The 26,677-nt window shown below is 34.8% G+C and overlaps 2 protein-coding genes and 2 long non-coding RNA genes across 6 annotated transcripts in view; 3 read left to right on the top strand and 1 right to left on the bottom strand.

The window, feature by feature from the left end:
- Positions 1-11,598, bottom strand: part of LOC123538909 (fibropellin-1-like) — a 35,922-nt gene extending 24,324 nt beyond the window's left edge. Inside the window, exons 1-3 of one of the 3 annotated variants that reach the window (XM_053529988.1) lie at positions 11,576-11,598; positions 11,148-11,237; positions 4,146-4,253 (exon numbers count right to left, since the gene is read on the bottom strand). In XM_053529988.1, coding sequence (XP_053385963.1) covers positions 4,146-4,205 — 60 coding nt within the window. In that variant the 5' untranslated portion in view covers positions 4,206-4,253; positions 11,148-11,237; positions 11,576-11,598. Of the gene's footprint in view, positions 1-232; positions 390-4,145; positions 4,254-11,147; positions 11,238-11,575 lie in introns of those variants that run through there. The other 2 variants (XM_053529990.1, XM_045323317.2) reach the window with 2 other exon arrangements.
- LOC128550630 (uncharacterized) lies at positions 5,946-9,629 on the top strand. The gene is made up of 3 exons (XR_008368341.1): positions 5,946-6,293; positions 7,115-7,211; positions 7,708-9,629. It is a non-coding gene; the product is annotated as an uncharacterized LOC128550630 (long non-coding RNA).
- A 3,872-nt stretch (positions 11,599-15,470) lies between the features above and the next one.
- On the top strand, positions 15,471-20,409 carry LOC128550467 (uncharacterized). Its single transcript, XR_008368315.1, has 4 exons — positions 15,471-15,539; positions 17,269-17,316; positions 19,940-20,019; positions 20,353-20,409. It is a non-coding gene; the product is annotated as an uncharacterized LOC128550467 (long non-coding RNA).
- A 118-nt stretch (positions 20,410-20,527) lies between these two features.
- Positions 20,528-26,677, top strand: part of LOC123538063 (uncharacterized) — a 61,862-nt gene continuing 55,712 nt past the window's right edge. The window contains exons 1-6 of the mRNA XM_053529751.1: positions 20,528-20,560; positions 21,111-21,234; positions 21,632-21,754; positions 22,188-22,410; positions 23,434-23,642; positions 24,269-24,436. Of these exons, the coding sequence (XP_053385726.1) occupies positions 20,528-20,560; positions 21,111-21,234; positions 21,632-21,754; positions 22,188-22,410; positions 23,434-23,642; positions 24,269-24,436 (880 nt within the window). The remainder of the gene's footprint in view (positions 20,561-21,110; positions 21,235-21,631; positions 21,755-22,187; positions 22,411-23,433; positions 23,643-24,268; positions 24,437-26,677) is intronic.

Consider the following 26,677-nt stretch of genomic DNA (forward strand, 5'->3'; position numbering starts at 1 on the left):
GTTTTTGTACCAGTAATAAAAATTGATGACTATTCTTTTATTTATTCTTGTCTAAAAACGAGGAGTGTCTGCATATTTTGTTATTTTTTTATTTCGCTTTTAATTTCAAAATAGAAATTACAGTTTAATAGATCTGCAAATATAATAAAGTAAAGTGTAACTTATTTAAAGAATACTTATTCATTAGATGAAATAATTTAAACGATTAAATAAGCTATTGAAGTATAGATACCCTGTATTTATCTTCCATGTGTGAGTTTTATCTCCACAGTCTATTTTGTCTTTTAAAGGTTGCTTATCAGTAAGTAACCATAGACATATATAAACATGTACATAAATTTCTTAATTATATATTCATTTTGGTAAGATCTAAATTTGAAACATTAACCGCTTGCACAAGTACTCGATATTTAAGAGGGGCGATTTAAATGTTTCAAACAGTGCGAAATAATAGCTGTTTTAAACAAGCTGCAGGTAGTATATTGCTTAGGCGTAAAAAAAATGTTTGTTTCCCGTATACCGACCTACACTAATGTTTTGGCCCGACCCAAAATGTTTCTATGCCATTGGGGGAATATTTTTCAACTTTTCGATAAAAAGTTTTTTTGAGCATGTTACCGGAAACAAAGCATTATTTGTTTGGCCTTACACGATAAATTGTAAGAACGGATAGATATTATACACATATTAAACGGCAATGAAGTGGTTACTAGCACGACTAAAATTACAGATACATGAGGACGTATCCCGTGTGCCAATAAATGCCCAGGAGTGAGGCACGTCCCTGCGATTTAATGAGTTGTTTATCATACATTTAAAAGAATTAAAAGAATTTTTTATCGCGACAAAACAAAAGAGTATAATGAAGTAAAAAATGACGTCACACACCCGTGACGGTCCGAGAAATGTTTATTGTGCCCGCTTCCGGTTGTTAGCCTGGGTTACAGAATTCTGTTCTATGCGATTCTGTTACTATTTATAGTAATGTAAATAATAAAGTACAGTAATTATAACATATATGATTTCAGTAAACTTTACCTGGAATACCTTTTTGTGGTAATGTTACTGTTACATTTTATTGTGTCTGAAATTATTCGTCCTCCACCTCCGGTTCATGTGGGAAAGTTGGCACTTACATGCGGAGAACAGGTTTGTACTGGTACAGAATCCAGGAACACTGGTTAGGTTAACTGCCCGCCTTTACATAACTGAAATACTGTTGAAAAACGGCGTTAAACCCAAAACAAACATAATTTTGTTACCATCCTGGATCTGTAAAGATAGTGTTTAGTAATTGAGAATTGTGATATTTAGTTAATTTAGGCTAACTATCCCCAACCGACAAAACGATAATTAGTATCAAATGTAGAGAAAGCTTGATTATTCAAGCAAAAATTAAAAGGAATAAAATGTCAAATCTACCCGCAGTATAAATTAATAGATAAGATTTAAGTGTTGAAATATCAGCGTTTGTACACGTTATCTATTTCACTTTTTCTCAGTTATACTATGTCTTACATTATCACAACTAAACAGAATGTTAAGTATAACACAGTATGGATTTATTATACGGCCCTCTTCGTATTAAATGTATTTGTCCTAAAATAGCGCATGGAATTCCAACTCTGTATCGATTTGTATAATATATGGCGGCGTAAGATCTAAATATATCTCGTTTCAAGGTTAATAAATTATTTGATATATATGATTTCGCGGTGTTAAATAAGATGAGATAAAGTCTATTTAACATAACAAGACAACAAACCGACTAGTATGATAACGTGGGTTAATACGAGCTTCTAAGACAGTAATGCAGTACTGAAGTATGTTTCACTCAAATAAACGGTGAAAAGTAACTGTTGTTTATATATTTTTTTACACAGTAGTAACATAAGGTGAAACGGACAGAAAACAAAAATTAGGTGACACAACCTAGGACAGAAATGACTGAAAAAAATCTTAAAAGTGTTTTGAAATTCCAGTCCAAAATGCATTACCAGTAGGCCCATAACTCTTGTTGTACATTTCCTGATCTATAATCAAAAGATGAGTAGATCTACTTTTTCACAACTTTTAATTCATTGAAAAAACTCTAACCGCCACGTTTCACGTCCTCAAAAGCTACCTCCCCTCTTCTACGCCATTTGCAAAATGTAAGGAGTTTCTTGTTTCCTCTAACAAACCCGTACCACGTCTTTCAAAGTTACATCCCCTTCCCCTCTTTAACGCCATTTGCAAAATGCAGTCACACTAACCGATAATTATCTATCAGGTCCTCCAAGAAAACCAAACTTCCCTTTTCCCTCCTTGATGCCATTTATAAAATGCAGTGAGGTACTTCTAACCAACTCCTACCACGTCCTTCAAAGTTACTCTAACATACTTGTTTTTTCCATCCAAAGTTACTTCCCCTACCGATCTTGACGCCACTGGCAAAATGCAGGGGATGTTTCTCTTACAGACTCATACCACATCCTCAAAACTTACCTCCCTCTTTGACGCATTTTGATCTTTACTTTGATCAACTACTAATACGTCCGCACGACATACAAAGTTACCTTCTTCCATCCTCTTGACGTCATTTGTAAAATGCAGGGAAGGTAACTGAAAACTTCCCTTTTTGCAAATGGTGTCAAGATTAAAGGGGAAATAACGTTGGATGTAAAATAAAAAGACGTCGGTTAGAGTAACTTTGCAGGACGTGGTACGATGGAAAAATCATAAAGAATAAAATCGGAAATCGGCATGAGTAACCGGCGTCAAGGTGGGCAGGGGAATTAACTTTGGAGAGAAAAAAGAAATTGGTTAGAGTAAACTCCCCTTAATTTTGCAAATGACGTCAATGTCGGTAGGGGAAGTAACTTTGGATGGAAAAAAGTCGGTTATGTAACATTCTCTTTATTATGCAAATAGCCTTTGTTTGTTTGTTTGTTTTGGGTTTAACTCCGTTTTTCAACAGTATTTCAGTCATGTAACGGCGGGCAGTTAACCTAACCAGTGTTCCTGGATTCTGTACCAGTACAAACCTGTTATCCGCAAGTGACTGACAACTTCCCCACATGAATTTATCAGGGGTGGAGGACGAATGCTTTCAGATACAATGTCTTTTATCAAATCGTCATTGTGAACATACGCCTCACCTATGCAAATGGCGTCAAGGGCGGTAGGAGAAAATGGAAAATAGAAGTCGGTTAGAGCAACCTTCCCTTAATTTTGCAAATGGCGTCAAATCGGTAGGGGAAGTTAAATTTGATAACGAAAAGAGGATAGTTTATGTAACATCCCCTTAAGGCAGATCACTACAAAATCAAATGTAAGCCTCCGAAGGTCTAGTCACAAGTAGTTCATATTGAAATAATGCTGATCTTTCTCCCTTTTCAGTAGCATTGTGTTTGCATTTCAGTAAGTATCACTTAGCATTCTATTGAAATTGGCATGTTCCTATTGCATAATATGTAAAAATGGCAGCGTAAGAATCTACTGTTTTGAAAACAGAAATTGTAAGAAGCGAAAAGGAGTAAATTCAGCGGGTTGTATTTTAGTGGTATTCAGTCTTACTGTAGAAGTAGGAGAAGTAACTTTGGGCAGAAAAAGAAGTCGGTTAGTGCAGCCTCCCCTTAGGGGAAGTTACTTTGATGTAAATAAAAGAAGTGGATAAGGGTAACCTCCAAATAGATTTGCAGCTGGCTTCAAAGTCGGTAGGGGAGGTAACTTCTGATGGATAAAAGAAGTCAGGCAGAGTTTCCTCCCTGCAATTTTGCAAGTGACATCAAGGTCGGTAGGGGAAGTAACGTCGGATGAAGAAAAGGAAGTTGGTTAGGGTAACCTCCCCTTAATTTTGAATATGGTGTCAAGGTTGGTAGGGGAAAATTCATTGGACGGAATTAAAAAAAGAAATCAGTTTGGGTAACACCCCTTCTTTTTGCAATTAGCGTAAATGTAAGTAGGGGACGTAACTTTGGATGGAATAAATAAAAGTCGGTTAGAGTAACCTCCCCTTTATATTGCAAATGACGTGAGGGTAGGCAAAGGAAGTTAATTTGGATGGAATAAAGAACTCGATTTGATTAATTTTCCCTTAAATTTGCAAATGGCATCAAGGTCGGTAGGGGAAGTGACTTTGGATGAAAAGAAAGAGGTCATACATGAAGTTGTTGCTCCATATCTGCTGTATATATAACACAGTACATCTGAACGTCGTTCATTCATTTTACCATTTTTCCCAGATGTAGATGTATGTTTCCATGGTAACCCTGTTGAGTGAACAGATACAGAAATGTATATGCAAAAACAACCTAAAAGAAACATATCATAGTGTTGTCTCAAGAAAGTAAATGTAAACATACGCATATGTTATTTTAAATTTGCTGTACACATAACTGAGTTCATCTGAACGTCATTCGCCCATTTATTTCATTGTCTAAATGTAGATACATGTTTCCATGGTAACTCTGTTGACTGTTTGAGACACAGGAATGCATGTGTCAGAACAGAAAAATATACGAATTTTAATTGTACCTTAGAAATTCCAGACAAAGAAAATACAAGTTAAAGCATACCAAAAGTTCCTTCTAGGGCACATATCTATATAAATATAAAATGATCATGTTGTAAATTTTTGGTTGCAAAGTTTGTTTTATACTGCCAAAAAATATCAGGTAAGTATTTACGCTATTTATTTAACATAAACTGTTAAATCCAACAACAAATTAAAGCTGTTGCCTCTTTTAGTCGAGTAAATACGGCAATAAGACACTGACCCGGTCAATCTATTATGATTCGATGTGTGAATTCGTTGCGCATTATTAGAGGGTCGCAATGGGGTTTGTTTTCACATATTAACCATGCATTTGCAGGTAACGATAATATTTGGTTGTTTACATTTAAATTTGCTGATATATGTCTATCTGGTCGACTGAATGTACATGTTATGTTCTTCAAGAATGGAGGAAATAAAAGAATCAATTAATCATCCTCGGTTTAGTATTGTGTAATCCATGGAGTCGCCTCAATTGAGAAAGAATAGTTTAACGTCAGCGGTTATTTCTAAGGTCTCGGAGTTTAATTGGCCAGCTTGTAATTACAACAGATTTCGATATCAGTAGCTCAGTCAAGTTTGACGAAAATATTCACATCATTTCTGCTCCAGTTCTGACAACACCTTCGTCCATGATCTGTATGTATTTTCTTAATCTTCGTCACTAAAACACAGTCTATCTAAATTACATGAGAGAAGAAAACATTTTCCTAAACCTTAAGGTCTCAACTCTCCAATAAAACTATTTCACAAAATACATATTTTCATGATTCATGAACAATATTACAGCCAAGATACTAAACTTCGCTTAAATTCCGTTTAACGAATAAAATTTTCGTTTCCGTCGTTATCGAGTATATACAAGAGCCGTCCATAAGACAGATTGCTAGACAATTCGACATCTACAGTAACTGTTTCTGTAACCTGTCAATCAAACCGAGTATATTATTATGTTGCTTGGTTGCTTTCTATGCTTCCAAAGGATCTTTTCACATATTTTATTAACTATCACAACAGCAATCTTTACGTGTCGTGTGGCGGCTGTAAAAATTCTCCCCGTACTTGGACTCAGTGTTGTTATATTTCCTGGTCGTTTAGGATCATGGTGTACATTCATTTTTAAAATAATAGAATTCCGTTGAAGCCGATACTAGGGGACGTGATGGGTGTTGTGCATTTCATTACCTCTCATGAACAGACTCAAACAAACCGAGTCTGCTGTTATGTTGCTTGTTTGCGTTCTGTGCTTCCAAAGGATCTTTTCACTGATTTTATTACGTAACTTAGTCATTTATCAAAATCTATTACAAATTAAAGTTTTGTTAAGGCAAAACCTAGCAAGCAAAACTTCAGCTAATATTTCAAAATGAAATAAGGGACATTATCTTAATGAATTTGTGACGCACCATGACATTTTGGGTCCAAATTCGGCGTTACGTCATTTGAGAAAACATCGATTAAAGTTACGTCACAAAAAATGGTGGACGTTACCACGTGTTCGCGGCAATTAATGCATTTCTTGTTTTCAATAATACTCTACCTTGCCACAAGAAAAAAATGAAGTGACATTTATAAACATTTCCGTGATTTGCAATTCCGTTTCTTTAAAAAAATTAAATGATTGATAATTTATCGCCCTTTGAATCGACACGCCATTTGTAAACATCGAAGGTCGTGGAGAAAATGAAACTACCAAAAACAATTATTTGAAGATTTATTTCGATTGTATAAAGAATGACAGTTGGCGAATCTCAAGGTAAGTAAGTATTTAAGCGATATGTAGTGTTAAAAATATTATTTGAGTTCATATCGACAGTTTTGTCCGATATCTTTTCCAAAAATAGCCCGGATTTGACACTAATGACAGATTCGAGGTAGATTTAGCGCAGTTCACATTTTATTTACAAGTATCAATATATTGTAGACTATATTTTATTTACTAAATCTGCCATGAATTCAACTTTTTTTAAATCGGTTTTGACTCTTATTCAGTAGAATCTGTATGCAAGACAATTACAAGTATTCAGTAGAATCAGTATGCAAGACAATTACATGAAGACCTTGTGACTCTGGTGCCAGACAAAATTACAACAGTCAGTCATAATGTTTAGTTACATATTAAAGTTAAAGCCCTGATCATTTTATAAATATAGTCATGCCATGAAAGTGACTGATTAGGAATAGTTGAAACACATTTATTGTCAGCTTCAACCACTAATTTCTTACATGTAATGTCAAATCAGACCATACATAAAACTTCTACAAGGCATAAATATTGTTTTTACTTGGAAAGAGACAGTGTTTTCCAAAGCTTTTCATGTTAAATTTGCATACTGTTCACTTGGCCATTATTTCTGGATTCCTCACCATTTTTTTTACTGTTCTTGGCAAGTGACTAAAACCCACTTAGTAAAATAAATAAACTTTAGATACATTTTGTTTTGAAAGCCTTGCCAGGAATTCAAACCTAATACTCTTTTTATAGAAGTCTTTGTGCTAAATATGTACTGAGCTAATTGCCCAGGGCATTTTTATCTCACATTACAGCCTTTTTCAGTATTTTTTTTCATTTTACAGATCAACCACTGAGGATTGTTTGGCTTGATGCAATGATGTTAAACAGTGAAATGATTTTCCAGGAAGGTCTATACACAACAACCTGGATTTTATGGGGGTTTGTAAATTTCTTCATACATTTTTAGTAATTTTTTACAGTTACTATACTGCTATTCTAAGAAAGATAAAGACATTAAAGTAGCATAAACATAAATGATCTATTTCATTCATAACATTTTAAGAGAAATGATTTTGATTATAGACCCATTCAACAAAAATGTGTAATATATTAAGAAGTGAATAAGTAATGACATACAATAATTGAATATATCATGTATGTATTTTTTCATATTTTCAAAATTATTTTTTACAGTATTTGTGTTACATTCAGTTCGATTGCATGAATTGTATGCCTAGTCTGTAGGAATCTTAGCTAGTTTATAATACTGTAAGATTCTTGGATGAGTTTATACTTATCAAATCTGCTTTCATTCAGCTTTTAACAAAAAGACTCTCTTAAGCTTAAAAAGATGCTTTATAGTCTTATATTCTGTAACCTTATACTAATCTTATTAAAATGAAGTTCTAATGTTGATGAATTTTTTGTTTTGCAGTGATGAAAGAACTATGAATATGCAAATGGGAATGAAACAGAAGGAATTAATATGTTCTACTGATCATCCAGCTGAAATCATGCCTGTGGAATAGAGTGCATGTCACAAATACTGATATGAGCAAATAACTCCATATTGCACAAATAAGGTCATGTTTCCTGCCCTCATGACCTGAAAAAGTGAAAAATTCTAGTTCAAATTACAAATGTGTTTCAAGAAAAAATAAAACTTAGTCAACTATGAGAAATATTGGGTAAAAGTAGTGTTTTGATGTCATGACAGCTGTGAAGTTGTTTGAGAAGCACTATCCTAATTGTTCTAACAATACAGCATTTAACTTATAAATTTTCCAAAACTGCATGCATGAAATACTAAGACATGTCTGTTGAATGACTCCTAGTTGTTTCAAAACTACAACATGTGTGACATTAAAGCACACCCTTTGGAGGAAACATTTTTACAATAAAAACTGCCTTGCCAGTGTGATTGTAAGAAGGATTTTTCCAGAAATGGCAGAAAACTACCAATATAGCAGAAAATATTTGTTACTGGCTGAATATAATATATCTTATTTCAAGAATTAATCATGTTAATCCATGGTTATAATTGTGTTAAAAGACATTTTTACATGACATGACCTTTGCAGAAATAGCTAATTTTTTTTGCAAAACATTGTGAAATGCCATGGTAACACAAATTTGACTTAAATTTAGATTTGTTTGATTATGTAAACAGCATGTGTCTTGTTTATATTCTACTAATCAGACTATGTTCTGCAAGAAAAGATCTTTTATGTGTAACCATCAACAAAACATGTTATAACACAAATCTCTCATAAAATGGAAGAGCTGTAATGCAGGTAGGCATATCAGGAAGCTATGTAGTTCTCAAAGACAAGTTATATTACATAAAATGATGTTTGTTTTTTATAAATGATCATAATTGACCATTTGTGGTGTAAAACAAATGTATACTGAACAGATGCTAAATGAATGTTCTGATTCTTTCTGGAAAATTTACAAAAAACTACTATTTTAAGAAAATAGTGCATTGTTGCCATGGTAACATTAATTTAACTTTTAAATTATTTTGGATATCATCATATGTAAACAACATCTTTCTTGTTTATATGTTATATATGTTAAGCTGTGTTATGTTAGTGAATATATATTCATATGTAATAAATGCATCAACAGAGCACTATGTTATTACACAAGCCTGCCTTAAAATGGCAATAGTTGTAACTGGGAGAGGTGTATCTGAAAATTATGTATTTCTCAAACCATATTACATTACTTTTCATGGAATGATGTCTATTCTCTTACTTTTAACTAAGAAAACAGACAGCTTTTGATGTAAATATATGGAAAAGCACTTCCTATATTCAATTTATTACAAAGAAAATGCCAAAAATGTTAGTATTTTTGTAAGAGAATACCACATTGTTGCCATGGTAATGTTAGTATTTTTGTAAGAAAATACCACATCGTTGCCATGGTAATGATTCACTGATCAGTATATCTAAGTCTTTTGAAATTTTAGCAAACTCACAGTTGATAATAACAGTCTAATAATTATATCTTCTTGCGTGATTTTCTTTCTTACTGTTTAATAGATAAGGTGTCTATAACAATAAGATTAATGTCCTAGTTTTTGAGATGTTGTCTAATTTGATATCAAATAAATTCTGTATCTTGTTCAAAAGAATGTCATAAAACAGTTGTCTGTAAACTGTTTGCACACTAGAAAAAGTTAATTGTGTATTTATTTCACATTCTATGTAATTTATTGCTAGATTCATCAAGAGACTGTTAAAAAAGAGGTTAAACAACAGTGTTGCTATAGAAACGATTTTTAGAACATAAATATTTTTATACTACATGAAAGAAAGAGACAAAAAGAAATACATTCCATAAATTGCATGTTGCTTTTGTTATTTTATCATGTATTTTATCTTGATATTATTTAAATATGGTGTCATTGTTAAGATATACTGCCTCAATTTGATACAGTTAGACAAAAACATAGTGTCCGAAAAGTGGTAATATCTCCATGACAACGACTGATTTTTGTTGTCAAATTGAAGATTTTTACTCAGAACGGGTCAGTCTGTCAGATTAGCCCAAAACCCCATTTTTGACCAAAATTGCATTTGGACCCAAAATCTCATGCTCTGTCACATTTAATGAATGAAGAGTTTTTTAACTTTGTTATGGAAATTATTTTAAAAAGAATGATTTCTTTCGTGCAGAAAACTGTTTCAGTCGTTCTGAGAGAAAGTTTGATACGCAAAACTTGCTTAGTAGAAAAAGGGTCATGATTTAACTTCAATTCAACCAAGTTATCTAACTTGGTTATTTCAGTTGAGAAGCATTATGTAAATTTTCAATCATATACTTGTAGTTGTTGCTGAAATACGGCTTGATAGTTGAAGTTAACCAAATTTTCTAAGTCGAAAAAAGGTGATACTTTGAATTAAATTCAAGCTAAAGTAATCTACCTCGGTTACTGCAGTAGGCTAAATGACTGAGAAGCATTGTGAGAAGTTACAGTCCAATACATAAAGATGCTACTGAGACACAACTTGGGTTACTTGCATACAAATTTTAGCCTAATTTTCAAAATCAAAAGCGACCATGCTTTAATCAAGAGATATCCATCTTAGATATTGCTGTAGTTTTGATGACTGGGAAGCATTGTATAAGTTCAACCAAATACATAATATTTTTACCGAGATACAGCTTGACAGTTAATTGCACCCAAAAAGTAGACCGAAATTTGTAAGAAGAAAATGGGCTATAACTTGTATAAAATTCAATAAAAAGTTATCTAATGTGGTTATTTCAGTAAGTTTGATGGCTGGAAAGCGTTGTGTAGAGTTTTAATCCAATGCATGCAATTGTTACTTAGATACAATCTTGCACATACAATTTTAACCAAAGTGTGACGACGACGCCCCGGGTCAGTAGAATAGCTCTCACTATTCTTCTTCGCAAAGTCGAGCTTAAAGATCCATTACTAAGGGAAAGTGAGTTGGCAATTTTTTTCATAGCCAGTGCATAGACTTCTGCAAGACACTAAATAATGAAGATTGGCAGGTCAAAATTTACAGAAGGTCTTTGGAACTCAAAGAAATGTATGGGTATTATGTTGAAATTTCAATGAATCGACAGAATGACCCCCCAGGTCTTTTTAACTTTCTTCATACTTCATAGAAAAATAATTGTACATATACTGCGATTTATTTCGAATTTCTACATACCAACTTTCATTTTCCAATAAAATGAAATAGTTTCTGTGCTTTTTAAAAGAAATTAAAATGTTCACTTTCCTTAGTATTGGACCTTTAAATGCATGCAGACGTGTGTAAGAGCACAAAGAAATGTTTATAACAGTGTTGCTTTATATATCTGCGACAAAAAAGGGAACAGAAAACATACACATTCGATATGCTCCATATCTGAAAACATGACCATCTGCAATCTGTATGTATCATTGTATGGTTTTGATCGTTGCCACTAAGACACAACCTAAAATGCAAGAAATAAAAGATAAACATCATTTTGATAAACGTAATTTGCTAGCTTGACATTAAAGCTGTGAAAACATCAAAAAAAATTTCTACGGCAATATCCCTTGTTTGAGAAAAATGACTCAAAATCAATGGAGGCGATCCATGAACAATATTACAGAGAAGTTACTGAACGTTGACCATCCATTTCTATCATTACGTAGATGAAAATGTACATTTCTGTGGTCATCATGTTAAGGGAATGAAATACAAAAAGGCATGTGTAAAAATAGAAAAAAACATATATCCTTGTGTTGCCTTAAGACATTTCAGACAAAAAGGAAAAAGAAAACATACACGCCCTAAATGCTCAAAGTCTGAAAACACGTCCGACAGTGTTCTGTATGCATGGTCTTCCGTCTATGTCACTATGGAAACCTGGAAAACTGCAAAGATAAAACATGATTTTGTGAAACGTAAATGTCTCACTTGCAATTAAAGCTGTCAAAGCAATTTTAGAACATTTGTTTTTGTTGCAATATCATTCAAAGTTTATGATTCTTTGCTTTTACAATCATTAGAAAGACATAGAACATGTGTAAAACTTAACTTCAAACAAAGATTTTTGGGCCTAACCGTTTTCATTTCCAGAAGAAGCCTGACCTTAATCGTTGATCATCCTAGAATAAACTAATTTAACGTTACTCGTCTATAATGGATTGACAATTTATTACTAGTATGTAAAAGGAAAAGGGTAAAAGAAAACTATCAAACTTAAAATTAAACCAGTTTATTTTATGTTTTTCGGTGGTTTATCGAAATATAACGGTGAATTATATCCTGATAAACTCACTGGCCACTCAGTGAAAATTATCAAATCTGATATCCGGATTAACGTCAAAAAGTTTACCGAGCGTACTGAAAGCCGGAAACAATATGACGATGACGTCGTTAAAATGACGTCATCTTTGCGATGCTTCCTGATAAAATTTCCCGCAAATTTCGACATTTTATTGAAATAAACACAACAAAGGTAGAGTTTTAGACATAAAATAAACAGAAAAATTGTTGGTATCGATGTAATATCACGGTAATTTCACTCGTGAACACCAAAAGTTGTTATTTTCACTCGTGGCTGCGCCACTCGTGAAAATATCACTTTTGGTGCCCACTCGGTGAAATTATAACGTGATATTACACCGAAACCAACAATTATCCTCTATATTTTCAAATTAATTTTGATGGTATATCATGCGCCCCCTTCCCCCCCGCCATAACACGATTTGATTTATCATGAATGCCAGGTTGTTGGCACGGTCAAATAAATGAGACTTGTTCCCATAGCAACCGTTCAGTTTAGGTAATAGCAAGATGTATAGGCAACAATTCCATCAAATATATCCGGTTTGGACATACAAATAGCATCCATCCCTATACAAACCGAATATGTGTATAAAAATCTCCAGAACAGTCACTTAAATAAATTAAAGCTATGAATATTATTCGGTATTAATCTTTATTATCAGTTCAAAGAAAACAGCGACATTAGCTATTTCCCTGGAAACAGTTTCTTGCGTTTACAACAATTTGAATGTTACTGAAGATAGCTTGGCACAGAAATAATAATAATAAAAAGAACAACTCAAGACAGTTGTATGAATACATTACTTTTACTATTAATAATTTTACTATAGCAAGCAATTAGTATCTAATTTCGTTTAAATTAATGGTTGGCAGAAATTGGTCACAGCTTCACATGAATGTCAATATACAAATACATATCGAGGGCTTGGTGCAAAACTATTGTAAGTGTATATAAATAAAGAACAAGATACAATAGTTTTGCGCCAAGCCCTCGATATGATATAAAGTATATGTTTAATTAAAATGCAGATATGGAGGCCCTATGAACAGAGGCCTAATACAGTATACTTGAAACAAACAAACTTCTTATTACACACCGTTAAGATATACTGGTGGAAGCTGACCTAACCGCCACATGTCGAGAATTTGGAACAACATGGAAAATTCTTGACAACCGCACAATTGCAGGTAAATATCGGCGGAAAACACAAACTGAATGATTTATAAGTTTAACTGAAGAAATGAGAAAAGAAAGAACGAAGAAATAGAAAAGAAATAGAAAAGAAATAGAGAAGAAAGAAGAAAAAGAAAACATACCACATTTGACGTGCCCCTCTCTGAAAATCCACGTTAGCGCTAACAATAACAATATGTAGTCATGAAAGTCACGTGCAAAGTGAACTGAGCATAAACAGTGCCCCGGGAATAACGTGTTGATTGATTCACAAAGGGTGAGTGAATCGTGTCAAACATGTTTTGTACGAGTTCATTAGAGATACTGGGTCGTTGCACCCCATCGCTTTTCTGTGACGCAATTGAAACCTTCCCTGATGATGAAGTTGATTTTTTTTGTTACATCATTTGTCGAGAAAGGTCGTACAAATGCCGATAAAGGATATTTTCTAGATTTTTTCCATAGACAGATTTGTTTTTAATTTTGTCGTGTCGTTATTCGATTGAGGTTTTGAAGTTACAATTCTTCTTAATGTTTTTTTTTTGTTGTTGTTTGTTTACAAATTCGAAGACTTGTTGATTTCATTTTGGTCATTTCTAATTTTGGAAAAGATACAATTATGCTTTTCTTTTGAAAAAAAACGATCCCTTTACTACTAGGATAACCAAATTTTGCGACCAATACAATTTAGTAAGAGGTCGTTTTGTACCAGATTGCTTTATCATTTAATATCTATGTTAGCAATTCAAAAAAGGAAACACAAAGTCATGAATAAAGTTGAAACAATGTCAACGGTACACAACACTTGAACTTGTGCACATGTATAGTTTAGTAAAATTAAGACATTAGTAGCACATCATTTGTAAGGAAGAATTTATCTTACAAAAATATTTGAATTAGACACCATTTTTACGTGCAATTAGGACTCTTTTGTATTCCCAAAGCTTTCCAGATAAACTCAAAACGGATTGCATATATTGCTGCAACTTCGTTTCACAAACCTTGGGCTGCAAAAACGAAAACATGTAATATATAAGTAAGTAAGTAATTACGTAAGTAAGTACATAAAAATGTGCATTAACAAAATATATATAAACATATACACAAAAACAAAAAACGAAAGAACACGGCCAAGTGGGCCTATATGTCACATATATGGATAAGTACAACAAAGATCAGAGTGTAAATTTACAAATATAAATAACATTTACATTTGTTGAAATGACATGGTTAAACATTTACGACATACAATTGTACTTCATGATAATAATGAATCAATATGGAGTCCATATTTATCTATAAAGTGAGTAACCATCCTCGACCAAATGTTCTACGACCACAAGATAACTTTATGTATATGGAACTCCAAATTATAAAACTTCATATATATGTCATTTTCTCTCTCTCTCTCTCTCTCTCTCTCTCTCTCTCTCTCTCTCTCTCTCTTAGACTAATACAATCAGTCAATACATGTAATTTGAATCTCTGTGCAATGAAATTTCAGCTCGGTAGCTTTCATTAAATGATAATACACGCACCAAGAATTTCAATCCGTCCATAATTATTTGAACACCTCAGCAATTCAGTTAAAGCTCGGTTGAAATAAATTAATGTTTTTTTTTCTTTAAATCAATTGTTGAAAGCATTTATTTGTAAACAAGTTTATGACTATAGTATTTGTACTGAACATAAAACGAAAGGTTCTAATCATGTGCAGAGCGCCTTGAATAAGATCAAGAGAGATCAAAGATATATCTAACCTCAGTGAAAACATAGAGTGTTTAACAACGATGGTAATAAATTCGAGCACTAAATTTATATTTCACCAATCATTAAATGAATTAGAGCGCTAGTTAAATGAATAGATGTGAGCATAAAATTTTGAACTTTTTGCCATATGTAATTTTATGCGCGCATTTTAAAACTATTTTAGAGAGGTTCAGTTATTTGCGTTCGTTCCATACTTAGTCCTAACAGTCAAAGACCGTTTTCTATGCGAGGACGCGTTTTAAGTATTTTTAAACATGCAGCCATTCGAAATATTTCATCCAAATACTGCTGATCATCGAATCGTTTTTTTTTTTTTGAATGGGCCAACATTTGACGACAAAAACCTTAATAATACGGCGTACTGTTTTTCACCCTACCAAAGATAAGAGGCATGTGAATATTGAATCACAGACCAGTTGTTTTAATACAAGTAAGTAGTAAATTATCGCGTTTGATTGGAGAACTGGTGTTATCAACTTCACATCGCTTCCTAAACAGACATGGGATGGTTTAGTAAGTAACTTTCAACAATTTACAAAGATGAAATAACTGTGATGTTGTATTTCTCTTATTTGATTAAATGACAAATTCATTAATCTGTTCTTTTAGACAAATACTTTGCATTAGTCTTTCGTTAAGTTAAGGAAACTCTTTATATAAATTTTTGACTAGTACTGCTACCATCTCAATCATCAGGCGGGTACCATACTCATCGTGTGTTTCCGCGCTAACATTAACCATCCGCCTTTGGAGCGCCGACTTGAAGTGATCTGGAGATGGTAAGCTTCTTCTATCCTTGTTTCATCTACCAAGTATTGGTGAATGATGTCTAGTCTTGTGTTCTGTTACCTCTAGACCACGGTTCCTTCCTCCTACGACGATTCACATTGAGGTAGCTTCTAACTACTGAGCTAGAGCTCCGTGATAGTCCTGCAATGACAAAGTCACTGAAAGTGCGCGATAACGAATGGGCAGGAAACCCTTTAAGTCTACTTCCACCGAGAAGCATCATGACGTCCAACCTTGCAGCTGTCGATAAGAGCTTGATACTTTGTAAGTTCCCTCCCAAAACTCTTCTCCGGTTTTTCTTTCCATAGCATTGTGGATTCCGCCAGATTGAGTAAGCCTTGTTTCATATGTATAGATAGCACCACTATGTCAGTTCTCAATTTGGTCACTATGGTATACTGTTGTTGCTTCCGGTCCACTTCCATCTCTCAATCATTTCTTGTTGCTAGAATCCATTGCCCATGTCTTACTCCTCCACCCATATTTCCGGCTATAACAAAAGGGAATTATTCACGCACCGTTGCGGATTGTCTTCTGCACACGCCTTGCATAGTCCATAGGATCTGCTATTAATTACAGAATTTTGTCATGCCACTACATGTATCTTCTGCCTACTAGAACCGTCTTGCATGAATTCAGTACATGCTTCAGGTCTTCGGTAGTTTGCAGTCTTGACTGTCCGATAGGCACTACTTTTTCAAATTTGTTTTGCTTGGAGTCCATTGTACACAGAAAAAAACATTTTCGAGTTCCTCCTGTACATCTCTTTAATATATGTGTTAGTCTCTTCGTTTGTACGTTGAGGCTCACATACCTAGTAAGCCCTTCACAAAAATGAATAGGGTTCCGAGTAAACTTGGCTATTTTCCTCTGTCTCTCAAACCTCTCACAGATTCTTCTGACTTAACGGTTTCTTTAATATACCCTGTCTAATTCCAGTCAGTCGTTCGTTTAAATCTGCTTCCCTATAACTCGCATTCAAACGTTCGAGATCTCCTTTAAGGTTGGTTATTGTCTGCGCTTCCAGTTCATGTCTTTTGCTGATTTCAGGCCATATCACACCTTGCTGTGTAGGTGATCTCAGACATTATACATAGTCGTCTGCTTTACTGACAACTTCACTTGAAAGCTTTGTAAACGCTCATTTTATATTTCCGTAGTTGAATGTTTCTAGAAACCCATAACAAAAACTATAATGTATTAATAAAAAAGTTACAGGACTTATTTTTTCTTATATGTTTTACAGCCTGGAATTTCATTTTATAAAATACTCAGGCAAGCCTAGTATGTTTGAAGCAATAGCATGCAAAATTATCGTTCTCGGGGCCGTTTATCTTTGATGTAATTCCATATATGTAGCTGACCAGAATAAGCTTTGATGAAATATAATAAGAACTTTGGATTGCCGCGACATTGCTATATAATATATACATAGCATTAATTTTAATTTCAGAATGTGTTGTAAATTTTGCTGTGGTATATACCTACGTTGTTCGTGTAGGTAAGTTAGATTTGACTATTCTTATATGGAAGCCACTGACAGCGGAAGGTTTATGGTTCTACTCGTGATCCCGTCCTTTGTCCAGAGAGGTACATTAGGACTAGTCTTCCTCCGTCATTAAAACCGGGAAGTTGCCAAATCTCATAGAGTTGTGTAGATGTGACTTAAACTAATGAGAACATATAAACACACACACAGGGCCCTCTCTACATTTTGGGGGATTGGGGCCGGGGCCCTTGGAGGGGGGAATTTCGCGTCGTTTTCAAGGGAGGGGGGAATTCATTCTGGAGATATGACATCTGAACATAACCCCTTAAATTAAGGTCAATTGAGTATTACAGATATCAAACTAATGTGAATATATCTGAAGTATTGTACAGAACATAATCTATTGAAAACAGGCAACTTTTATTTTCTTTTATTAAATCAATTAGGTGACATCCAATCGAGGTTCACATGTCGTCATTAACGGAAGCACTAGCAGTATCCACGGACATTGTCTCAGCAGCAGCCGGAGCAGTGCTTCCCTTCGTCATATCTACCTGATTGTGCATGTCTGGCCCTGATGAAACAGCGGTGTCCGTGACAGTAGTTTGTTTTTTGAGAGCATGCTGCTTAAAAAGCAAATCTATTTTTGCGCATTTCGCCCCAGTTGCATCTGTGATCTTTTTACTGTATGATGTACATTATGCAACATTTTTTTTCAAAGGGAAGTAACTTTGCATACACGCACCCGGGGAACTGAAAAACGAGCGTATTATACGGATCAGTAAAACCAGGGGTTCCACTAGACCTGAAAACCAAAGAGTCCCGGGACCTTGGGTCCAAATTTTGAAGGGTCCCTTTTCAAAATACAAGAGTCCTGCCCCAACACATCGATACAATTGACTATATTTTCTTATAAAGTATACTACGTAATTAATAGCTACTACAACCAAGAACATGTTACAGCATAATAACAATTTCTGTTTCAGGTCATATAATCTCATATTGTAAATAAATTTTTATCAAAATTCATTTTAATTTGATGAGGTTTTTCTTCAATATTTTTGTTTGTTAGCAGAAAAGTGCTAAAACACTTTGTAAAAATGTATCCAAAAACGTACTATCCGGATACTGGTACACTTCTGGAATGTCGTCTGAAATGTTGTTTTTTGCCAGTTACTTGGTCCACTAAGGTAAACCAGAGATAGTTCCTCAAATAATGATGCTACTTTTCATTAAAAATTGCATTGAAAGTCAAGTTTTTAAGTGAATTTTGGAAAAATTGCATATGTCATCGGGTGTAATTAGAATCGTGAATGGACATTCTATACTTATTTTTACTTTCCAAATTCATTTAAATTTGTGGATTTTCTCGTTGAAGTTAAGGTACAATCATTAAACAATGATCTAATTTAAAGTTTGCATGAAGAAATCTTGCAGGACACTTTTCACATGCTCGGTAATCAGCTGGTCGCTTAATTACGATAATTTAATAATTGGCGCCTTTTTTGACAGTATGCAGGCTCAATACGGGTAACGCTTTATCAATGAATTAATGTTAACACTTCATTGATTCTCATTACCTATGTGCACTCGCCGTGACGTAACTTGCTGATAAAAAAAAATCAGCGTGGCATGTCCACAGGATAAAGGGCGGGAATTTAGCAGAAGATCAAAGGCAGGAAGGAGGGCATGACCGCGAGTGTTTACTTTGAATACACGTGTTTATCGTGGACATAGTTTTACTTTGGGAAATGACTGATAAGAGGAAGGATTATCAAAGGAAAATGTCTCCGGGTCCCGAGTGACGCACAGGCAATTATCATGGTCCTTTGAGCGTCTTTTGAAAATCTCCCGGACCCGGGCTCCTAAGACTATCGGGTATCGATTTTTTTCTTGATTTTTTTTTCTTTCGAGGGGGAATTTTTCTATACTTGGGGGGAAAGAAACATACTATTTCGAGGGGGGAATGGGGCCGAGTTTCGGCCCCAAAAATCGGCAAACGAGGGCCCTGACACAGAAACACAAAAAATAAGTGATTCTTTTTGTTTTATTTTCATATAATAGATAGGTGTCCAGGTGTCATCATATAATAGATCGGTGTCCAGGTGTCATCCCAAGACTGAAATGATACTAGTATAGGACGACACCAACATTAAAGCCGAGAACTTGCCTAATGACCCTGTTTTTTTTGTAGCTGTGACTTTTATCCCACCCCCACCCCACAAAAAAAAAAACAAAACAAAAAACAACTTAATCTCATTAATAAATGATTATCATTATGCTAGGTGTTCTGTTCGGTCATTATATGTCATGACATATCTCTTGAACGTATGCATGATAATTCCAATTATCATATCTTCTGAATTTGATGTAAACGAGCACAATAGCTCCAAGAAATGATCCATAAATATTATTCAAATTGCATCTTCTTAGGAAAATGTGAAAGTTAAATAATTTTATCAGCTATAAACCTAATACATTTTTCTCTTATAAATGCAGCTTTATTGTCAGTAAACAATTCACAAAGCAGTTCTTATGCTGCTGTAGATGTTAAGGACAGAACATGTATAGGTTGGATATGACAGCTGTCTCGCCTAAATGTATATATACTCAATTTCTATTTAAATCTTTTCAGACTCCCTAAATTGTATTGCTTGCCAAAATATTGATGATCCTCTCGCTTGCAACAACACGATTACTTGTTCCGGAACACAGGTATTAAAGACATTACTCAACTGTTTGACATTCACCGTAAAAGAACGTCCTGCACTACTTTTAGAAGGCTTTAAAACAAATTGGTCACAATCACAGAATCATTGAATGTAGTAACCTTGATAATATGTGTTGGAAAGATTTGCTGAACACAGACCATTAAGACTAGAAACGAATATAATATTATTTTGTTATACAACTTGTATACTACAAGACACATGAATAAGGGTTTGCATAAATCGGAAGAGTGTTCAACTAAGATGTAATACAACAAGCTACATAAATGAACACAGCCAATATTTATCAATTTAAACATTTTGTTTATCCTCTGCCCAGGTATGCTACCTAACTTTGCAAGACGGAATCTATAACATTGGATGTATAGACGATCTGGTATGTTTATTTTAATATATCTACAAATAAAAGTATGGCGTCAATGTGGTTATAATTGCCTAAATAGAACTGCATTAACAATTCACTCAACATATTTTTCATTCAAAATCATCAAGATATGTCAGATGGTTATAAACAGGGTTTGCCTCATGTCAGTCTCACACAAACTGTACCATAGAAAGTACAAACACAATGATAAACATTAATTTTGATATGCATAAAACAAACTCATTATTGGTCGCATAGATTGAAATACAATATAACTCTAACGTAATTCATATTTTGCAGTCATGTCTTTTTGCCCAACATAGAGTGCGCATGCGCGAAAATTGTTTCCCATTACTAAGGAAATAGCTCTGTGCAAAAAGGTCTAGATGAATGTCGAAAACGTGTTCATACCAAAAGTAAAGTAATTACTAATCATATATTTAGCAAATCATCTAAATCTTACCGGAAGTGCAAATACATTCAAAACATTGTACTACGCCTTCTGCACATTTGACCACGCCTTCCGCACACTTGACAACATCTTCTGCACACTTTACCACGTCTTCTGCACACTTGCATCCGTACTCTTAACCACGTCTTTCGCACACTTTTACCGTGACTGAACAAAAAATCTACTACATCACTTTTAATACAGAAACAGTATCATTACAATAATATTGCTGTTCTCTTATTTTTACATTCTGTTTTTACAGCAGTGCGGAGATGTAGCCGGACCTGGTATTGTGGGTCGTGATTTAAGTGAGCGACAAACCTCCAATTGCCACGAATGCTGCTCAACAGACGTCTGTAATTCTTACCTTTGCAAACATCAGAAACGTAAGTTTTATTTTAGGCATGCGATAGCAATAATTTGAAAATATAATAACATACTAGTTATGTTATTACAATAATGTTTAAAAGACTTACATTTCTTCTTGTCAGTATACTAAACTATGTCTGTTGCAATAACATCTCAGATACGTTATAAACATTTATCTTGAGAACTATTGGTCTAGGAGAAAGTGGCAAGTCTTCTGCAAAATTGAAGGGGTACATAATGTCTATAAAGGACATCAACCTGAATATTAAGTCTTTCCACTTGTTAGGATGTCCTGCACACTGAAGTTTCGCAAACCGACTTCTTGAGACAAGTTAGTTGCAAATTATCTTCTAAGCTTGAATAATTCAAAGTTATTTATATTAATGTTAAATGAAAAAAGTAATGCCTTTTCAGCCACAACGTGTATTGACGATGAATCAGTGGACTGTGCAAAGATGAATTCATTGTTCCAAATTTGTCAGAATACCCATCAGGCTAGTTTGGTTTGTCCAAAGTTTTGTCACCTTTGTAACTTAGGTAAGTTAATTATTTGCATTCCTAAACTTATTTTGTCTTAAGGTTCAACTCAGATGGCTCTTTATGAAAAGTATTGAAAATCTTAAGGGAATACCAGCTTCATTGATTTTGCATTTTTTCATATTCTCTTGGTACACATTAAATTCCGTATTCAATAGAATATGTCAAAATTATCAAAGTCGTATCTTAAGTCACTGTATGAAGGCAAAATAATATTGACAAGAGGCTAAATTTCTTTTTAATCTCAAAGTGTAGCTAGTTTTCTTCAATTCACAATGTTTATAAAAGCCAAAATTTTAATGTGTCATGTCAATAGTATGTAGATCTTTGTTCACAAACAGACTTTCTTTAAATAATTTTAATGAAAACCATAAAATAATGTGTGGACTATTAATATGCAAAACACACTCGTACATATAATTTTATTGCTAAGTGGATGGAAATTGGGCTCAATGGTCGTTATGGTCCAGATGTGACGTCACGAGTGATAAAGGGGTCCAGACAAGATCTCGCACGTGCACAAATCCTGCACCAGTAAATGGAGGACACGATTGCCCAGGTGGCGCTTCTGAAACTAAAGTTTGTCAGGATGTCTGTCCAGGTAGATGTCAAGCATATGCCATTCTTGTCTTGGCGTGTCATAATGTATTATGTTTGTATTTACTTGTTAATAGTCTGAGCTAGACAAAAGTCTCTTCATGTGCGGAAGCCATCCAGCTGGCTTATGGAAGGCCGGTGGTTCTACCCAGGTGCTCGCTCGTGATGAAATAATGCACGGAGGGGCACCTGTGGTCTTCCTCCACCATCTATAGCTGGAAAGTCGCCATATGACCTATAATAGTGTCGGTGCGACGTTAAATCCACCAAAAAACAAAGGACAAAAGTCTTAGAACATTCTGTACATTTCGTGCGGTTGATTACTTACATGCATGAAATTTTGGCTTGTAAATAATAATAGTATAAAATTAGCTTAGAGGTACTAGGAAAATGTCTAAACTATTGGCCAAAGGTAGGTAGGACCCCTTTAGAGCAAATTCTTTTTGTATGACTTCTTATATGAAGTGTTTAACAGAGGTTTGCTGCGCTAAATACAGAGCTTTTAAAGGTCCAATACTAAGGAAAGTGAACATTTTAATTTCTTTTAAAAAGCACAGAAACTATTTCATTTTATTGGAAAATGAAAGTTGGTATGTAGAAATTCGAAATAAATCGCAGTATATGTACAATTATTTTTCTATGAAGTATGAAGAAAGTTAAAAAGACCTGGGGGTCATTCTGTCGATTCATTGAAATTTCAACATAATACACATCCATTTCTTTGAGTTCCAAAGACCTTCTGTAAATTTTGACCTGCCAATCTTCATTATTTAGTGTCTTGCAGAAGTCGATGCACTGGCTATGAAAAAAATTGCCAACTCACTTTCCCTTAGTAATGGACCTTTAAAAAAACACTTTGACTTGTATTTGATTTCATGTTCATGTAATAAAACACTTATAAATATTTTGAAGATACTACAATTATTAGAGAGACATAGAATCATGTACTGTGGATTGCTATATATTGCTAAATAAAACATTATTTCAAACCCTTTTACGGATTATGTGCTTATAGTCACAGCTGTTGATATAACAAATAGTGCAAAGAAAGGCCTTCAATGAGCATGATTGATTAGCATCAGATGGGAGAATGTTTGTGCCTGTTTCTTTCCATTTTCAGTGTACGGGGGATGGAGCAAGTGGTCATCTTGGGGTTCTTGCTCTGTCTCTTGTGACGTTGGCATGCAGCGTCGAGACCGATCATGTTCGAATCCCTACCCAAGTCATTCAGGTGATCATTGCTTCGGGGAATCAAGAGATGACAGAATTTGTACACCCAGAGCTTGTTCTGGTGGGTTGCTATAAATCCATTTTTTTTCGAGTACGGCCTTCACTATGTCCCGCATATTGGTACAGTGTTTCGCTGTTGTTTCTTTTTTCAGTATACGCTTTTTGGGAAATAGTGTTAATTCCTAACGGGTATAAGGTGTTTTTGAAATGTCTATTTCATGATTTTCACATTGTCTGAACGTTCTCTCAAGTCTGATGCTACCATAAAGTCCCGACAAGACAAACTTTTGACAGCTTTTACCAGTTGTTATGTCTGTTCTAGCTCCACCCAAGATTATTGACACCCCCGTTTAATTATAACGGCCATACCGTTTCTTACTCCGCCGCGCATAAATCACTAAAATTACAAAGCGTGAGATATTCACGCGATACCAGTATAAAATGCGCACATATGTGCATTATTTGGTAACTACATGTACTTTGTTATACAGTATGGCAATATATTTGTGGAAGTATCGAAAGCTGATAGGCGTTAATATCAGTAGAATCAGTTTTAATGTAATATTTTTTACTGAAATTATACTAAGTTCCACTTTCCACACCAGTCTAGAATTTATATCCCACGGATATCATATTCTTTCCTTTCGTCTGAATTAAGGACTGGGCATTTTATACCATGTTTAATAGATGGAAATTGGTCAAGCTGGGGTAGCTGGGAAGCGTGCAGTGAAAGCTGCGGAGGAGGAGTGAGAAGTCGACCGCGAACTTGCACAAACCCGAGACCGTCTTTGGTTGGACGATATTGTGACGGCAGTCCAGAACAGGTTACATCTTGTAACAACAAGCCATGTCCAGGTAAGCTTCAATGATAACGTTCTGGTGACTGCTTTTACCAATATACTATGTTTCGATTTATTTAGTAAGCGAGGTGGTCAAGCCAGTTGACTTTCTGTGAAAATAGGCTAAGTTCGGGGTAACTTGTTGATCGTGGTGGTCCAGAAGAGGTTATTTTTTGTAGCAATAGTCTATGACCAAGTTAGCTCAGTTGTCGTGGTATTTAGAAGAGGTAACTTTCTATTACATTAAGCTATGTCATTTGGTGATACCGGTAGTTCGGAAGATGTGACATTCCGTGATAAAAGGGTATATTCAGGTTTGTTAAGTAAACGTAGTTAAAAAGAAGAACAAGAGGATGGGTCCATTTTCCTGGTTGTCCAGAAGAAATGAATTTCAGATAAAATAGGCTAAGTACAGTACAGTGATCCCTGTACTTCAGAACAAGTGACTTTCTTCTGTAACAATAGGCTATATATCCACGTTCGTAAAGTGATATTGGTAGGTATGAAATGGCGACCTTTTGTGACAACAAGCCATGTCCAGGTATGTATAATGATAATGTTTAAATAGTGAGCAAGGTGGTCAAGAACAGTTGACATTCTGTGAAAATAGGCTAAGTCCAGGTTAATTTGTAGATCGTGATCGTCTGGAAGGGTAATTATCTGTAGCAATCAGGTCGGATCCAGGTTTTTTTCAGGGGTGGAGGTTCATATGGGGGTAGGAGCGGGAGGGGGTGTCCCCATCCTGCCGGTGGGGTTAAGACGGGTCTCCTCCGGAAAATGTTTGTTTATCGGGGTCAACGGAGAGCAAATTTCGGCGTTTAAAAGTAAAAAAAGGAATCTGAATCCCATCAAAAATACAATCATCGCTCCCAAAATTTGAATTTATTTTATTATTTTACAAATTTTCCCATGATATGAAAGCGAGCATAGTAGGGGTACGGACGAACAGGGATGAAAAATCCATTATTGGCCTTGACTTAGTTTAAGGCCCCGCCCATTCCGCGCCGACTTCTAAAGGGTTATTAAAATATAATATAAATCATGTTTTGCCATTATCGGTGTGGATGTTTGCCGTTTGATCTAAAACGTTACCAGTTTTAACCACGAGGAGGTCTCCAATTTTAGAACCTTTTAATTATTTATTTATTTATTTTTTTTTTATGTATTTATTTTTAATTGAGTTTTGTTTGTATAGATCCAGTATTATTCACGTACATTTATGGCCATTCACCAGACCTAAACAGAAAGATTCGACTGGAAAAGTCTCATGTTGCCTGTCTCCATGATTCTTTCGACAATATCACTACGTCGTATATCAAGCAAATTATTCAGATGCATAAGTGCCAGTCCCGACAACCGCTCTTCATGCATTGTATTGCGCATGTAAGTCTTAATTTGTCGCAATCCTGAAAAGGACCTTTCCGCTTCACTTGTACTGACAGGCAGCGCACATCCTATGTGCAGCAGTGTCTTGATATTTGGAAACAAGTCTCCATCCACATAGCTGTAGAATGTTAACTGTGAAAATTCTAGAGGGGGTCCGGACCCACAGACTCCTCCAACCTTCCCCCCCCCCCCGCAGATACGCCCATGGCAATAGTTTATGTTCAAGTTATCGTGGTATTTGGATGAGGTTACTTTCTGTTACAATAAGCTATGTCGTTTGGTGATACCGGTAGTTAGGAAGATGTGACTTTCCGTAATAAAATGATATGTTTAAGTCTGTTAAGTAAACATAGTTGTACAGGATAACAAGAGGATGTGTCCATTTTCCATGTTTTTGAGAAAGAGATGACTTTCGGATACAACAGTCCAGGTTAATTAAGTGACCTTTGTACTTCGGAAGAAGTGACTTTCTTCTGTAACAATAGGCAATATATCCGTGTTCGTATAGTGATATTGGTAGTTAAGAAGAGGTGACTTTTTGTAACAATATTAAGGTATTTCATTGGATGTTTAATGATTGTGGCAGTTATGAAAAACAATAAGCATTGTTGATGTTAGTTTATTGATCATGGAAGTTCAAAAGAGACGAGTGTTTGTAACAGAAGACTATGTTCAGATTGCCGAATTGATATTGGTAGTTCGGAACAGTTCACTTTCTATAACAATAGGATATGTCATGGTAAGTCGTGAAATAAATTCCGGAAGAATAATTGGCTATGTCCATGTTAGTTAAGTGATCGTTGTAGTTCAGAAGAGTGGATAATCTGTAACAAAAGGCCCTGTTATTTTACGTGACTGCCGATTCTGATTA

The sequence above is a fragment of the Mercenaria mercenaria genome, chromosome 18 (assembly GCF_021730395.1).
Source record: "Mercenaria mercenaria strain notata chromosome 18, MADL_Memer_1, whole genome shotgun sequence".
NCBI lineage: Eukaryota > Metazoa > Mollusca > Bivalvia > Venerida > Veneridae > Mercenaria > Mercenaria mercenaria.